Source organism: Plectrocnemia conspersa, unplaced genomic scaffold (genome assembly GCF_051122295.1).
Source record: "Plectrocnemia conspersa isolate PC_06_02 unplaced genomic scaffold, ASM5112229v1 ptg000009l, whole genome shotgun sequence".
NCBI lineage: Eukaryota > Metazoa > Arthropoda > Insecta > Trichoptera > Polycentropodidae > Plectrocnemia > Plectrocnemia conspersa.
In genome coordinates this window covers 3,989,522-4,006,111 of record NW_028277173.1, presented here as the reverse complement: position 1 = coordinate 4,006,111, position 16,590 = coordinate 3,989,522, and the positions used below count along the sequence as shown (strand labels likewise).

At 29.1% G+C, this 16,590-nt stretch overlaps 1 protein-coding gene across 1 annotated transcript in view; it reads left to right on the top strand.

Moving 5' to 3' along the window:
- Positions 1–16,573, top strand: part of LOC148231620 (uncharacterized) — a 186,189-nt gene extending 169,616 nt beyond the window's left edge. The window contains exons 7-8 of the mRNA XM_088193066.1: positions 11,406–11,492; positions 11,566–16,573. Coding sequence (XP_088049192.1) covers positions 11,406–11,492; positions 11,566–11,964 — 486 coding nt within the window. The 3' untranslated portion in view covers positions 11,965–16,573. The remainder of the gene's footprint in view (positions 1–11,405; positions 11,493–11,565) is intronic.
- Positions 16,574–16,590: the final 17 nt, after the last annotated feature.

Sequence of the window (16,590 nt, the reverse complement as noted above, 5' to 3'; positions counted from 1 at the left end):
TGCAATACGTATTTTAACCCCGCATTGGACTGTTTGGTAGTGACAATTATTAATAAAATATAATTACGCTAATTTACTTTCTCAAAGAGTACTATAAGTGTTCTTTGTTTATGTTTTTAAATTTGTGGCGATTTCTACTTCTGAAAATGTTCATATTGCGTTTTATTGAAATATTGCTTTGAACAAAAGTGCCTCTGTTTAAAATACGTTTAATGGTTATGGTTTAAATGTACGCAAATTCACTTGAAAAAAAATATTAGATACATAATTAGTTTCAAACGTTTGTGGCGATTTCTACTTCTGATGATTGTTACATTTCATTTATAAATTTAAAATTTGTTTTCGACCATCGTGGCGCATTGGAGTAACCTGTTAGGCCACGATGGTCTTAATTTAATCTAAAAAAAAATAATAAAAAAAAAAAAATTTTTGTTTGAATGTGGGATTTTCTCGAGAGTTGATATAAAAACGCTTAATGATAATGGTTTTTACGTACACAACATCATTTTGACGTGAACGTCCTTTGTATTTATTTTCTAAAGTTTCTGTCGAACTCTACTATTGAGAATTATCATATTGTTTTTTGATTAAATGACGATTTTTTCGAAGGTCGATTTATGAAGTGCCTTTGTTTTGCTATGCTTTAACGACTTATGCTGAGAATTCTCATGTTTTTTATCAAGGCAATTTCTCTTGAGGCCTAATGAATAGTTTCTTCTTTAAATGATAAAATAAAATCACTATCATGAAATTGTATGATATATATTAAAATACTGATAAATATAAAACACCTTAATATTAAATTTTAATTAAAAATAAAATAAATGTTAATTTCTCAAAAATGCAACAGCAAGTATTAAAGCGAAATCTAAAATTATTAATATATATCATTTAATTCACTGTGCTTAAATATTATCATAATAAAATATTGAGATAAAGCAACTCTCAATAGAAAAAAATAAAAAAAATAAGATACAAATAACATATAAAAAAATGTGTTTAGAACTTAATTATTAATATTATTTTTTAGAAAATGTATATTTAACCTTTGATAACCGGAACAGGGTACAAAGTAACCCCATTAAAATTTGAGGTTTAATAAAAGATTATTTTATTAAAAAATTGGCTTAGTTTTTTTGTATAATTTTGAAAAATAGTAGAAAAGGCAGCGAAACCTAAAATTTTACAATCCGTTACAAGGAAAGTATAGTGCTAGACACCCAAGAATGCCGATTGCATTAGTACTAGTGTATCTGTGATCAGCTTCGCTCTGTGCCAATTGCCTACTGACTCACACCCATTCTACCTAACACCAACAGGCGCGTATGGTGAGATACATTCCCTTTCGCTCGCTCGCGTGTTAAGTGACGAGAGTGTGAGAGCGATAAGGGGATACGGTCCGAATGCCCTATCTCTCACTCACTCTAGTCACTTAACACGCGAGCGAGCGATAGGGAAAGTATTTCGCCGCTACCGCTTGATCCTAAACCATCCCTATGTTATCGCCGTCCACTAAAAAGTCTTTACGTCAAAAATTATTTTACTTGGTCCAATCAGTGCAGATTAGTATACATATTTACTCACACTATTGCAATAGGACAAGTTCCATGTCTAGAGCTATACATTTTATGTTAATAAATTTAAAGGTATGTAGTAATGTATGCATAACTAATGAAATTTCTAAATATAAACTATGGAATATAATTTAGTCAAATATATATTTTACGAGCAAGACTTACTTTACGAGTTTACATATTACCTTGTGAAAGTATTACTCCTGGTAAATTAATTTAACTTTAATGTTTTATTCATTGGTTATAACACAAGATATCTAATTAATTAAATAATATAATATAAATGAATAGTAAATTAAAATATATTAAATCTGTTAAGCAACTACAGGAGATTTTTTATTTATATGTTTCCAATATAATGTTAGTTTAATTGCTTAATAAAAATATGTACATCTAATTTTAATGAAAAATTGAAAAAAGGATCTCTTTTTTAAAACACTATTTTTTTTTAATTATATAATTAAAAATATTAATATATTTTTTTTATTGCATATAAAAATATATGTCATATAGAAATAAATTAAAATAAATCTTATGTGAAAAAATAATCCTTGTCCTGTTATTCACTACTTGAATAATCGAAATAAAATTAGGGTGTTATTATGTGTTTACGTTATAAGTTTTAACTTACTTTGAGTGTATTAATGAAATATTACTGTTAACAAAAACCAATTAGTATAAAACTTATTTTGCCAACTTTAATTCATCGGATTATTATATATAAAAAAGTTAATACATATTTTATAAAATTGTACTTATATCAAATATGAATATATTTTAGTAGCAAAAAAACAACCCTTTGGCTCATAAAATACCCCTTTGTCCGCTGCACGACCCCATTAATAAATTGTTTCATTTTCAAGCCATCGCCATTTAAACGATACATTTTTGCACAATCACTATTATATTGAAAATATTGCACATTTATAGTGAATTATTGGACAATAATTCAGCACGGGACTCGCGGTGGTTCGGCTATATACCCATGTAGATATAATCTATGAATACCTATACAAAAAGATATAATTTGGCACATGTGCATATATCATCTCAATTTGCATTTGGGTGTCGCTATCTAACGTCGTAAAGCCTTAGATCGAGATGTCTAAATTGGGGACTAGAAAGGACGTGACTGGATTAAAATCTGAAATTAAACTAGACTTACATTCTACATACTCAATTTAAAACTAGCATTTATTTTTACTCATGAAAAACATTCATATATCAAATGACAGAATTACTAAACACAATAGCGTCGAAATGTATTTGTTTTATTTTTAGTTTTACTTAGTTCATTTTTATTTTTCAGACAGCCCCCAGTCAATCTGCGGCTTAGATACTTGTCTAAGTTGGTTAAACAGTTGGAGCAGCTCAAATAACGGATTTATTTATAGTAGTTAATTTTAATTTTTAATTAATGCATTATTTGTTTTAGTTTTAAGCATAAGAAAAATACAAAGGCTATTTTAAAATGTGCCAGATAGCTATAAATAAGTAGTTTGTATTATTACTATTTTAAAATATAATATATTTTATTATATTATATTTTAATATAATATTTTTTTCCTTTCTATTTATTATTATTAAAAAAATACATTTTACATATCCCAATTTAAAAATATAAAATCAATATCTTATACTTTGATTATCAACCGATGATATACGTTAGTAGTACTATTAACAATCATAAAAATAAAATTAAGGTTTTATGTTTTGAGCCGAAGGGGTGTGACTTTTCAGTCAAATAGTCGCCAGAATAGCTGACTCAGCCTTGCTCTCGATCTCTGACCTACTGTTGGCATTAACTCTGCGTCTCTCAAAGTACCACGCTGGCGTGTCGAGTTGTATTATTGTCAGCTCTGATTTCGTGGAGCAGCTGGGGTCTGTCTTGTTGTGTTCCCGTAATGATACTATAGTCTGATGAAGGGACCCGAACCTGCTGCTTCTGTATTACTAGTCTAGGCCATACATAGTATGCTATTCCTACATTTATCTATTGCTCAAAAAAATAATTTTAAATAAAATTAAAAATTATTAGAGTAATATAAAATTACTGATTCATATTTGCAAATATAAATTTAAGCCGAAATAAATATACATAATAAATTTATTATGCTGCGTCACGTATCTCGAGAGACATCCGACTTACGTATATTAAAGCACGACATTTATTACCCATAAATAAAAGTTGATATATAAAAATCAATTATATACTAGAAAAAATAAATTCTTAAGGTTCAGTTCCGTATATTTAGATTGCAGCACAATAAAAAACAACCACAGAAAAGATTGTCGATCTCACATTTTGCGAGCAAAGTACATTTTACTTTTCTTCTATAATATAATGGTAATGGTTCATAATACCAATAATTAAATAATCGTTTTTGACATAATACAAAACCTATATAAAGCTAAATTATAGTGTATGTTTAGTATAGTATAATACATACGTATAACATATCAAACTTTCCGTCGCAAATTGGATGACACTTGAACCACTAGCACGCCCTGTTATATCAATACAAGGTATATAAGAAACTTATTTACTATTTTAACAATGTTTGTCGCAAATATATGTTTAAATTTATCTTATTTATTAAGCAAATACACTAGTATACTTAATTTATATGTGATACTAATAATTATATATATAATATATTAGCAGCAAAAGACTGCAGTAAATATCTGATAAATATATGACCATGTTTAAAGTGTAAATCCTCAGCGACGCGCTATTTTAGTATGTGCTCTAATGAGAACCTCACTCTGTGGACGCAACTGTAAAGGCTGCAGTCTGGGTGGAGAGCGCCTCTAGCTTATGATTTAAATGTGATCTTCATAAGGCCATGCTTTGTAAATTCAATTGATTTTTTATATCTAATATGTACATATGATCCGTAAAATTAAGGAATACCTAATATGTGATGATCGTTCGAAATATAATTTTTTCTGATATCCCATGCTGTGTTTCGGGTATTAATCATTGATCTATTGAACCATAGAATTTCTTAACTTTGTGTTTGAATATTCGGACGTGGCAAAACTTTGACCTTAATAATTAATATTTATGGATTTAATGAAAGTCGAATTCGCTTATCGCAGGGTCTTTAAAACGGAGCTATTATATCACGTTTTATTATTGTTTGAAACGACGTTTTCTAACGCAAAATTTCGTAGAGTTGCTCACTATATAAATAATATGCCTAAGCCTTTTTAGGAGATGTGTGATTTTAATTTTATAATAGCTTTTAATGCTTTAAAAAAACTTTTTATAACTCTTATATTTAGTATATTTAATCCATTTTAAAATACGTTATTTATTTTATATTGTGAATAACGCAAATAAGGTATGTACAATACATTTACACAATACAAAAATGCCCTTGATGCAAAATTTTAAAAGCCGGATGGATAAACATTTAAACAGCTTTTATATCTGTTTTTATTTTTACACATCAATCACAGTTCTTGAGATATGTCAAAAGTTTAAATTAAATCTGCCACTTTAATAAAATGGCTGCTGAGCTGTTTTAAATGTTAGTATAGTACAACCTTGGAAGTTAGTTTTATTGCCTATTATTTTATAGTCAAGTCAATTTAAGTCATATTCATTTAATAAGTACAACATTAATACTATAAGCTTCTTGCTAATTGCTTTTTAGAAATACAGAATGATCCAAAAAATACTGAGATTTTTACATATTTTTTTTTAATATATTTTTAATTGTTTTTATAACTTTTAAGTTACAGAGACGGTTCATAAGTTAATGACGCTTTTCTATTTATTTTTTTAATTTATTTATTTATATGTGTTGTTGTATATATAAAACTATCTATATTTATCTTTCAGTCTAAATATATATTTTTGAAACATTTTCACAAGAGAAGGTCTACCACCTTAGCTTAAAACTTCCTTTCCTTTATTTCTCATCCTGAAGAAATGGAAAGTTTCATAAACTCGGTATTGTTTTCCCCCTTGTGCGTCGTAGACTCCGCCAAAGTTATGGCTACATTTGAGGACCTCTGGTCGTCGGTTTATAACGGACACGTCTGGCGCATTAGTGCGACTCGTTACTTTTATTGCGAACATTCTTCGTCTATTTTAGCGGCGACGAAGCGACGAATGTCGGCAGATAAAACGTTAATGACTACCTCATCGACTCGAGATTATTTATCGGCGTGTGAAAAAAAATATGAAGCGCGCACATCGCCTGGAAGAAATGTATTTGCTTATCGGCAACAATGGCGAAAAACAAAGAAAATTTAGTGACGCAAAAATTCCGCTCGATTGACTCTTCAGGATAAAAAATAATGATTGGAGAAATTTATGACTTCATATAGCTGAAAAAACGGATTAAGTTATAATCCATATTAATGTAAACATCTACATATATTATAATGTTATGGAACATCATAAAAGTCCTTACTATTGAGGTAAGAGATAAGTGAATTAAGTGGGAGAGTTTTATTTCATCAATGACACTAAATATATGAGCATTTATTACCTGTATATTTATATTATTGAGTATTTTATGTGAATATTTTTTTAATAAATTTTATATAGTATATATTATATAAAATATACAATAATGTTTGGAACAAATTTGATATACATAAAAATCAGATCCGTATTGGAGTTTGTTTTGTGTGGATTTGCATATAAATTACATAACTAGTAATAAATTAACCGCAATTGAATCATTGATCTTTGCATCTTAAGCCACAAATACAAAAACGTAAAACGAACTTCATAAAAATTTGCGACGCATACCTATTTTTGAGATAAGCGTTTAACATTATTAAAGAGTAGGCTTTTTCAACAATTTGTTTCATTCAACAAACGAATTTTGCATATTTCAGTCATATTAGATACCACCGACAAACATTCTATTCACAAATGTTTTTCGAAAGTTTAAAATGCGTATTTTTTGTTGAGATGAAACGTCTCATTGTCTCGCATTTTGAAACAAAATAAAGGCGCATCAAGACCATAGATTTTGGAGCGGTACTAGTCACTTGAGTATATTAAGAGAAAAAACAATTACCTGTGTTGCTCAAATATACAAATTGTTTCATTCTAATATTTTTTTCAAATTCCGACTTACAAATCTAAGTTTTCAAAATAGCAGTTTTTCTCCTTTGATCGTTAGATTTGGTCCATTACTTATGATATCACACTAAGTTATGTTGAGCCTTAAACAACTCATCACGTATTTACATGCATATATCTTTATCAATTTTATAAACAATAAATCAATTCTATATAAGAAGTCCAGAATTTTAGTTAATTCCATATTCAACTAATTCTACTGTTATTACTGACATGTATTGACCGTCTGGTGTACTAAGTAATTTCCGCCGGCCCATATGTTTTTTATCGTTTCTTGTAACCTAATCTGGCGTATGTAATGCGTTAGCCCAATGCGCTACAATTGAATAAGTCAATCAGACACAAATACTACTTAGAAGTAAGTATTAGCCGCCAGACTGAAAAGCTGTGAATCAGTGACACCAATTTAATTAATTATAAACTATCATGTATCATTTTGCAGCTGAGACTTATTTTAATTATTAACACATTTGTATACATAAAAAATTGCGGAGACCCGAACCCGTGGCTTCTGGATTATTAGTCCATGCCTCACGGACAACGCTGAAAGTTGTTGCCCTGATGCAGCTGTTCTTAAACTTTATCGCAGAATGAGAGATACTTCTCCCATTATTGATAATTATAATAACAAAATCAATAAATATACAAAATATGATTAAGAGTATTATTTACAAAACGACCAACGATACATAGTATTGTGTTAAATACTTAAAGGTAGCTCAAATAAATGTTTGCATCAAACGAAACCTTTAAAACAGTAAAAACAGACCTGAAACAAAAATCGATAATCAACTAGGTGGATATAAAATTTGAATGATCACTTCAGTAGCGTCTAAAAATCAGTCATACATAATAAAATCCATAATTCTTATCATATTTATGTTGTTTATGCGTAAATGAAAATAAAATTGTTTATGCATATCTGTGCTAATGCAGATTTAGACCGGCTGGTGTGCGGAGTAATTACCGCCGGCCGATATGTGTGATGTTGCTTGCTCCGTGAGACAGCGGACATTCTCGGACCTCTCCACCTAGTCCTTGAATTTTGTCGCAGAATAAAAAATACTATAATACTTAACAACAATACAACAATAACACAAACTAACTGTCACAGTTTAGTAACTTTATCAACTATAATTATATACACACTAGTTATGAATCTTAAAGCACGTCAAAGAGTTCAAATAAAACAAATAAAATTATCATATGCTGTGACGACATATTTAAAATTAAGGTATCATAAGATTTAAAATTATTCCTTAGCTTAAGAAATTCTCATAAAACCTAATTTGAGGCAATCAGGTAAAATTGTGTTAGAAAACTTTCGTCATATAAAATAATGTCTTTATTATTCAATTGAAAGCATGCCCTTTTGAAATATTCTAGCTTAATAATTTTATATTATAAGCTAATTCAAATACTGTTTCTAATGAAAGGTTATAAAGACTTAAAGTTTCCTGAAAGACCCTTTTCATCTTGTAAAATGTAAGGCATCATGAGATGTTCGCAAAGTTTGCATGGATACTGTGTTTTATGCTATAAATACGCGTAATATCCTTAATTAATAATTGTATATAATATAATTGGGAATAGATTTATAAATAAATAAAAGCCAAATACGTATTATAATATAATTAATCAATTAAATTTTAATCAGATGTTTGATTGCAAGATTTTTTAATGAAATACATATTATTGGAAATGGCTTAGTTGATACTAAAATAAATCAGAATAACAAATCACAAGTTTTAATGCAAATAATCCTCCAATTCTGAACCATTTAAAACCACTAGAAAAGGAAAAATATTTACAAACGGTCTCTTGACTGTATAACTTGAAAACAGAAAGTGGTCTACAACAGTGGTTTAACAAAAATGCAGCTCAAAACATTTAACTGTGGCAAAATTACACTTAAAGAGCATTAAGATGATCTCTGACATAATAAGAAACAATTATCGCTGAAAATTATTGCTAAAAATTCTACAAGATGCAACAAAATCTGCGACGTTCGGTCTCCAAATTGTTAATCGATAAGGTCCAATTCTTTTCCACGTCAATGTGTGAACCTGTATCGCACGATTTCCACTCTAAAAGTTTGTCTATGAAATTACTTCGACCAAGGACGTCATTTGAAAGGAGCAGGTGGGTGTTTTGCTAAAAAAAATATATTTTATAGTCTTCCAACTACACGCACCCAAATAGCACGTTCCCAATTTACCGTGTTATTAGGGGGTTTACTGTACTCTCAACCTTCTATTGTAGAAAGCGGTCTTTCAAGCTTCCAAACCAATCGGAAAGTACTTCACCCTGAACTTATGCCATTTCGCTGAAAGTTAAAAAATATTTTCATATATTACGTGTTAATTTGTTTTAGAAAATGCTGATTTTGCTATGCAAATGGCGAACGTGCCGATTATTCCTTCACGATTTCGAGTCGCACTAGCCACAATATATATATCTGATAATACAGCAAACATGAGCGCTGGGTAAAAATAGTTTTCAAGTGGAGACTTGTCGGTCAGCCGAAGAGGGTGGATTTTGCTATGCCTCCCTTGATTCAAATTGGGTCACAATGAAAGCCAGTTCACGATTGATTTGTTTCATGCCAGATATTGGCTGTTCGTCGAGCTGGCAGTAAAACGATCCTAACACTTATTTTATAGGATACAATTCTTTTGCCAAAGCATTGTGAATATATTGTCACGCGTTATCTTGAGATACGTAGCATTTTAAACAAGAAAAAATCCGATTGATCAAATTAAATTTTTCTCGCTTATTCTAAACTCACGTATGATTCATCTTAGTACTTAACTTAAACTGTTTATTTTAACCGTTATTCATTTTTTTACAAATAACCCAACTTACGTAAAATATTATTGCAATCGACTTTCTCATATGAAAAATAGTAGCGATTGACTTTTTCCTATAAAATGTTGCCTCGTTCAACTTTTCATCTAAAACAATAAAAGTGATCGACACATGAAAATGACCTACGACACAAAAAGGGCAGATATTTTTATTTCCGAAATATTGCTTCTTAAATATTTTTTAAATAATAATAATAATTGTACATTTATCATCAAAACGTATCTAACTAACTCGCCTACAAATAAAACTAAATAATAAAATAAAATAATATTTGACACAATCGCCATATGTATAAATAAAATTACACACTAAATTATAAATGAGAAAAATTCTGCCTAAAACATATTGTTTGTTGTCATTGGCTTATTTATCGAAAAAATAATAAATCTAAAATGGTGACAAAAATATAGCGCTACGCAAGGTGAAATTAAGTTCATATTACATGTCTTTGACTCACAAAATGAGAGTTTTTTCAATCTTCGGCTCATGAATTGTGCGGCACATTTAAGCTTTAACTTAGAAACTGTGAATTATATTTATTTTTTATTTAAAAAATATTAAGAATTACAACCGGTCCGTCGGCGAGTGGTTTATATCTTCGTCGACCGACCCCGAGAGTCAGCTGTAATTTAGTCTATATTTACGATAGCATTAGATATATGAAATACTAATTAAATGTATGTTTTTAAATTACAATTACTCACATATTTACATGCATACTATTTTTTGAAGCAAACTTCTGTATAAAAATTGTAAAAAAATAATCAGTCATCACTACTATTGATTTTATAATTTCCTCTATTAGCACAGTCAACTGCATTTAAAAACAGTTATTTAATTTATATAAATAAAATATATAAATATAAGAAGTAAATTTAAAAAAAAAACTTTTTAGATTGAGAACCATACGTAGTTAACAATTCGAATGTCTGGGCTTTTACAATAGCTGGGTATTCAACAAACGGTTGGAACGGACTGGTCAAAAAATTGTTTTCAATATCCATCGATGGATTAACAGATTTTACGATGAATTTTAGTGATTTGCCAATTTCAAGTAAAAATGGTTGGGAATTACCAAATCTTTTTATCGTATTATATCAATAGAAGTATTCCTGAGTATGTAACGAAACAAAATAATGGACATTTGATCATCAAGTCACTCAAAAATTATATAGGTCTTGACATAGACGCCTAAAACCATTTTGGACATGACATACATGCCTTTGGACTTCTAAGGGTTAAGTTTTAAAACCTAAGCTGAATCTTTTCTCGTACACGATATTTTCTCAAGGGTTATTTTATATAGCAAAATAAATCTTTTTAAAATCCTTATGTTTTTACTTTAAAAATCCATAAGTTTAATACTTTAAAAATTCATAATAATAATTAAGTATATATGTAAATATAGTTATTGAAACTAATTTTAACCAGCCTTTGATTTTACACATAAATCAAACTAATGTAAAATAGTGCAAAATTGTTTTACAGTATAATATATGTTCTGAAGGTATGCGACGTAGATAGAGCACAGATTGAATAGTTGGATCTAATTAGGTGAATAAAATATAATTATATTTATACACCATAAAACTCACTAGTATCACAATAAGCAAAGCCAACTAAAGCAAACAACACAGCTTTATGCTTACTAGTTGAAAAGAAAATTATACCACAAGCACCGCTTATACATAGTAAATAAAATCAAATTTCCACAAATCATTATGATTTGACGATGTAAATTATAACATATTATCTATTGAACCGATTTGCATCATTTATCTAGTATTTGCTTTAGATTATCTTGAAAGCACGCTATTAATATTTTTTAGTCACGGTTCAATTTCATTTTTCAGCATAGAACGTCATTTTCACGCACTTGCTTGGGCGACAGTTCACTATATGCGTCAGGCACTACGCATCCACTTCTGAGACCTCGACAAGTATATTAGTAGATAAATTAAATAAACTGATGCATGTTACTAATGATAATGATATACTATTTTGTGTGTTTAGAACTCGGTGTTCGTCGGCAGTACCACAACTATGGCGTTCGTTCCGGGCAATCCGCCTCGTAAGACTAAATCGGCAGTCGATATACAGTCTTTGATACTAGCCGAATGTATATCAGAAGAAAAGGAGAACATACGGCAAGCGTATTCAAGATCTAATTCACCGACCGCTGGATTCGTACCAGGAAACTCGCTCGGAGTGTCGTGCATCGGTAGGCCTCCATACGTCCCCAACTTATCTCCTAACTTTTCATCGATGCGAGGCAATTCTTTGGGTGGGTTCGGTCCATCTGGTAGGCCAGGTCTTCTGGCAGCTTCAACGAGCAGGATTCATAGGAATTCAATCTGCATAGAGAGACCGAGCTCAGGACGAGGAACCTATCTTACTGTAACGAATGTTTAACAGCAACGGTACTGAAGTTACAAATGAGAAACTGCATAAAAGCCAATTATATTATAACTTATTTTTAGTAATCATATCTAAATTGTTCCTAGACATCTTTATTTAACAGTTTTCTGATCGTCCACTACTATAATAACATGAAAATCAAGATATTTTTATATTAAACATAAACAGTATAAAGCAGTTACAATATTACTTAAATCTAGTCATGTGTTATATTAAATCTTGTAAATTATAAAATTATTATCTACGTAGAACATTTTTTATCAATTGTTACTATATAAATATATTACAAATCTCTAGTCATTCCTTCAAATGTATTTATTAATATAACTATGATACATATATGACCACTATCAATTTATATAGAAGTCTAGGGTCAAAACTTGTTTTCAATACATATCCTTTGAAAGACGGACAAAAAAACTGATACGAAATGCTTAAAATATACATATTTATATTAATTTATAACTTTGACCAAATCTATTTTTAAAATATTGTATAAAATTTATTTAATACTCCTTATTAGTTATAAATATAATATGATATACATATGTAGGTCATTTTTGTGTGTTTTGTTAGATTAAATATGATTTTTATGTATATTATAAATTTAAGACTTATCGTTTCTGCCAAAAATGTGTGAGTAACTTTGGTGATATAAAGTTAAGGTATGAACCAAGTATGAAATAAGAAAGGAATTGTATAATGCATTTAAATATCAATTTCCATTATTAATGTTTCTAAATATATAAGAAAAATAAGAAAATTACAACTACTCAATTTTATTATTGTTAAGTAATGCTTTATCTAATTTAAATGCATATAAAATGATTTAAAGATAGCCAATTAATTTGTATCACAATGAAAATTCTAATTAAATTAACACTTGAGATTTGGAATGATGAACTATTAACCCTTTATTGCATGATTTATATCATAAAAATATATTATTATTAGTACAATGTAAATAATATGTATTATTTTATATTTAAATATGGTTAGCAATAAAATACTTATTTTCCATAATTGTTATATTATAAAAACAGTTCCTTTGAGTTGCTTCAATAAAAATCATAAACATCTACAACATTCACTACCATTCTTAATTTTAAAAAATGTGATAATTTATAATCTTATTAAATAACAGGGTATGTTATTTAATAACAAAATCTTATTGAATAACTGTAACTCAAAGGTATTGAAGCGTTTTACAATGTGCATAATATTATTGTTTTACATTAAGGTATAAATGTTAATATTACTAGATTTTATAATTTATGATTGAAATGAAATAAAGAACTCACATATACTGCCGTAAAATACTAGTGAAGAAGTTAAAACAAGCAAAAGCCAGAGCAGATTTTTTATAGATTATATGTTAATTTTTATCAAAATTTTATTTTTATCACATAAAAAGATATGTTAAAATTGATTTTTAAAATTACAATTGTGGTATTTTTTACGTATACATATACCAAAATGTAAAATGCATCCATATGCAATTTTAACATATTATACAAAAGGTAAACAGCTGTTTGAAACATGTATAGGATCAGGACATTGCCAACCATTGATAAAAATATATTGTTTGTAGCGAATTTAATGTGTTGTTTCGAAACGTCTATAAAAATAAGAATATCAAGAATATTTTTAACGATATTGCGATACTTTACCAACAACATCAAGTATCAAATACTGACTGGTGGATTTCATGTAATCAATTATTATTATTAGTTATACATTATTAAAACACATGTTTTCATTTGTATTGACCTAATGTAAAATAGTGGCATTTCTGTATTACATATATTTATTTAACCTATGTAGTAGAAAAAAATAATATAAAATACCACAATTGTGATATTTTAAACCTTTTTTGCAAACCTAAAAAGTCGCTATACATATTCCAAGAAGAAGAACTGCATCCGTGCAATAAAGTAAAGCTGCTGCATTTATCTTCTAATGGTCGTTTCGGTCGACTCGGCGTAGCTCTACTTGGCGCGAGCTCGCCTGAAAATGGCGCGTCGTAGTGATTTAGTATTGCAGTGTTCTGATTTTTATACTCTTGAGAATTGACGAAATTCCATCGTCCCTTCTAGTCCTCAGTTTTACCAGATTTAAATCATATTAAATCAGCGGTCGCCAACCTTTCGGACTTTAGAGACCACTAAACTCAACAATTTGCATGCGCGGCCTACTACCATGATTTTTTATACAAGTAACATTCTAAATATAAAATTTCATGTTTTTATACTCAAATCTATTTAAAAAATTATATAATAACGACAATTATTGATTTCGACGCTGTGTATCTGATTTTATACACATGGCCAGCATGAGGAAAAGCTTAGTGCTCAATCACTGCCACGAATAATTACTGCGAACGAGTGAAATTAGATTAGCTTATTTACTTACTGGCAGTGATGACCGTTGCTTTAGAGTTTAAACAGGTTGCAACCTGGCATCTGAAAAGGTTTGAAACGGTCGTTAAATATTTTGAACAAGTGTAAGATATGGCGATTTCAAAACCCGTTTTTTTTATCTTTCAGTGCTGTCATGTGTCATATGATAATAACATTTGCAGAAAATCTCGAATGACTATTGTGATGCTCTTAGTTTATTCCAACTATTGTCACGTACGTTCCGCACTGACTGACATAAAATGGATTTATGTCGCTCTTCTGCTGTTTTTACAATCAGTACATAAATTTTAATAAATATTTTAAAACTGCTCCGCTTTGACTTACAAGTAATCACTATGGACTCCACAACTTTATTTTAAAAAATAATCAGCAATAAATAATAATACTTAAATGTGTATCTATATTTATCGTCGGAGAAGAGATATTGAAACCTTAAACTATTTTGTAGCTGTAAGGATAGCTTGAAATGATAATTGCATCACTAACACCGGATATTGGTTTGGACTTTCAATGAACATTTTATTTGATAAGGCGAAAATTAACTTGTAAGTATATCAAAATTTCTCTGCGGACCGTCAGTGGTCCACAAACCACAGTAATAGTCTAAAGAGCCTATATAATGGCAGATTCGCAATCAGTAAACACCGAACGTCGTCATTCTACGAAATATGTAATCCGGGGACGCTTGGTACCTATCCGACGGAAATATACCGTCTAATTCTAATCGATGTCCGCTCAGATATGCAATATCGTTCGATGCAAATATAAAAAAAATGTACAAATAAATGTGATGTACACTGAGTATACATGTCATCTTATTGTGTCCATATCTCTAAAAATATGTCGAATAAAAGTTAATATCTTATGTATTCTCCCGTAATAGCACATTATATATTTATAACACATACGTAAATATTGAACTTGACATTGATAAATATTTTGTCAAAAAATCACTAATAAAAATAAACGTACGAGTGTTGCTAGTTGCATTATTTGTTTCGCAAAAGAGGATTTTATATTAGGTTAATGATACAGAACAAGCGCATTAGAGGCATTTACTCTGGAACAGTCGTTTAGGTGGTTATACATAAAATAATTGCAATGTCTGAGGCATTTGCTCTTGTCTAGCATTACAATAAATTGATACATTATGATTTTCTCGTTTTTACACAATTTTTTTACGTGTACATTAAGTGTACATCACAGGAAAGTTCGGATTATTTTCGCAAAATAAGAAAAATGTTAACCCTTTGCACTTCAAAAACCTCTTCAAAAGTTTTTTAGCATCTTCGAGCCATTTGCAATAAATGTTTGAAGTAATACAAGTTTTGATATACATATGTAAAAGGGGGTATGAATTATGATGATTTTTTAAATTGTTTACTGCATATTTACTTGACAAGTTAATTTTAAAAATATAGTACTATAAATTTAAAAAAAAACAATAATATTAATATATAATTAACTAACAAATAATAAAACCATTGAACCGCAAATATAGCTTAAATAAAAATTAATTACAACAGAAATAAACAAGATGTTCACGGCGACACAGACTATTGTATCTAGCACTCGCTGCATCTGCCGAGCAATCCTAGGCAGACAATTTTTTATTAATCACAGATGCTGACTAAATGGTTATTTATTCGTAGAATGAGAAAATGGTCTTTTTTTAAACCATTACCTTATGTTTCCAGTAAAAAAATATCAAAATAGATTTAAATTATTTGTAAAAAAAGCTAAAAAAAATGTCAAGCCCAACTCAACATAGAAGTTGCTGGTAAAAAAACCGATGTCGAGTACACCTTGACATAGGAGTTCAAAGATTTAGTAAACATGACCTTGACTAACTTAATATTATTTCATATTTTATTATTTATATATGTATATATATATATTCCTTTATTTAATACTATTTAAAAACATATCTTATTCTATTTGTGAGCAGAAAGTAATTATTTCTATGCAATAAAGGGTTAAATACACTGTAGTGAACTTAGTTATGTTTTAATGTTTATTTTACATTTGTAAAATTTACTCAATTATCAAGTAGTTCAGTTGACAAATTAATGGTGCTTATTATGTTTGTGAACTTTGTGATAATTTGTGTTTCAATTATATGTGTATGTTATCAAACTCGACTAATATATGATTTAATGTAATAAGTATTGAAAGCGATTGATAAAAACCTGTCCATAAT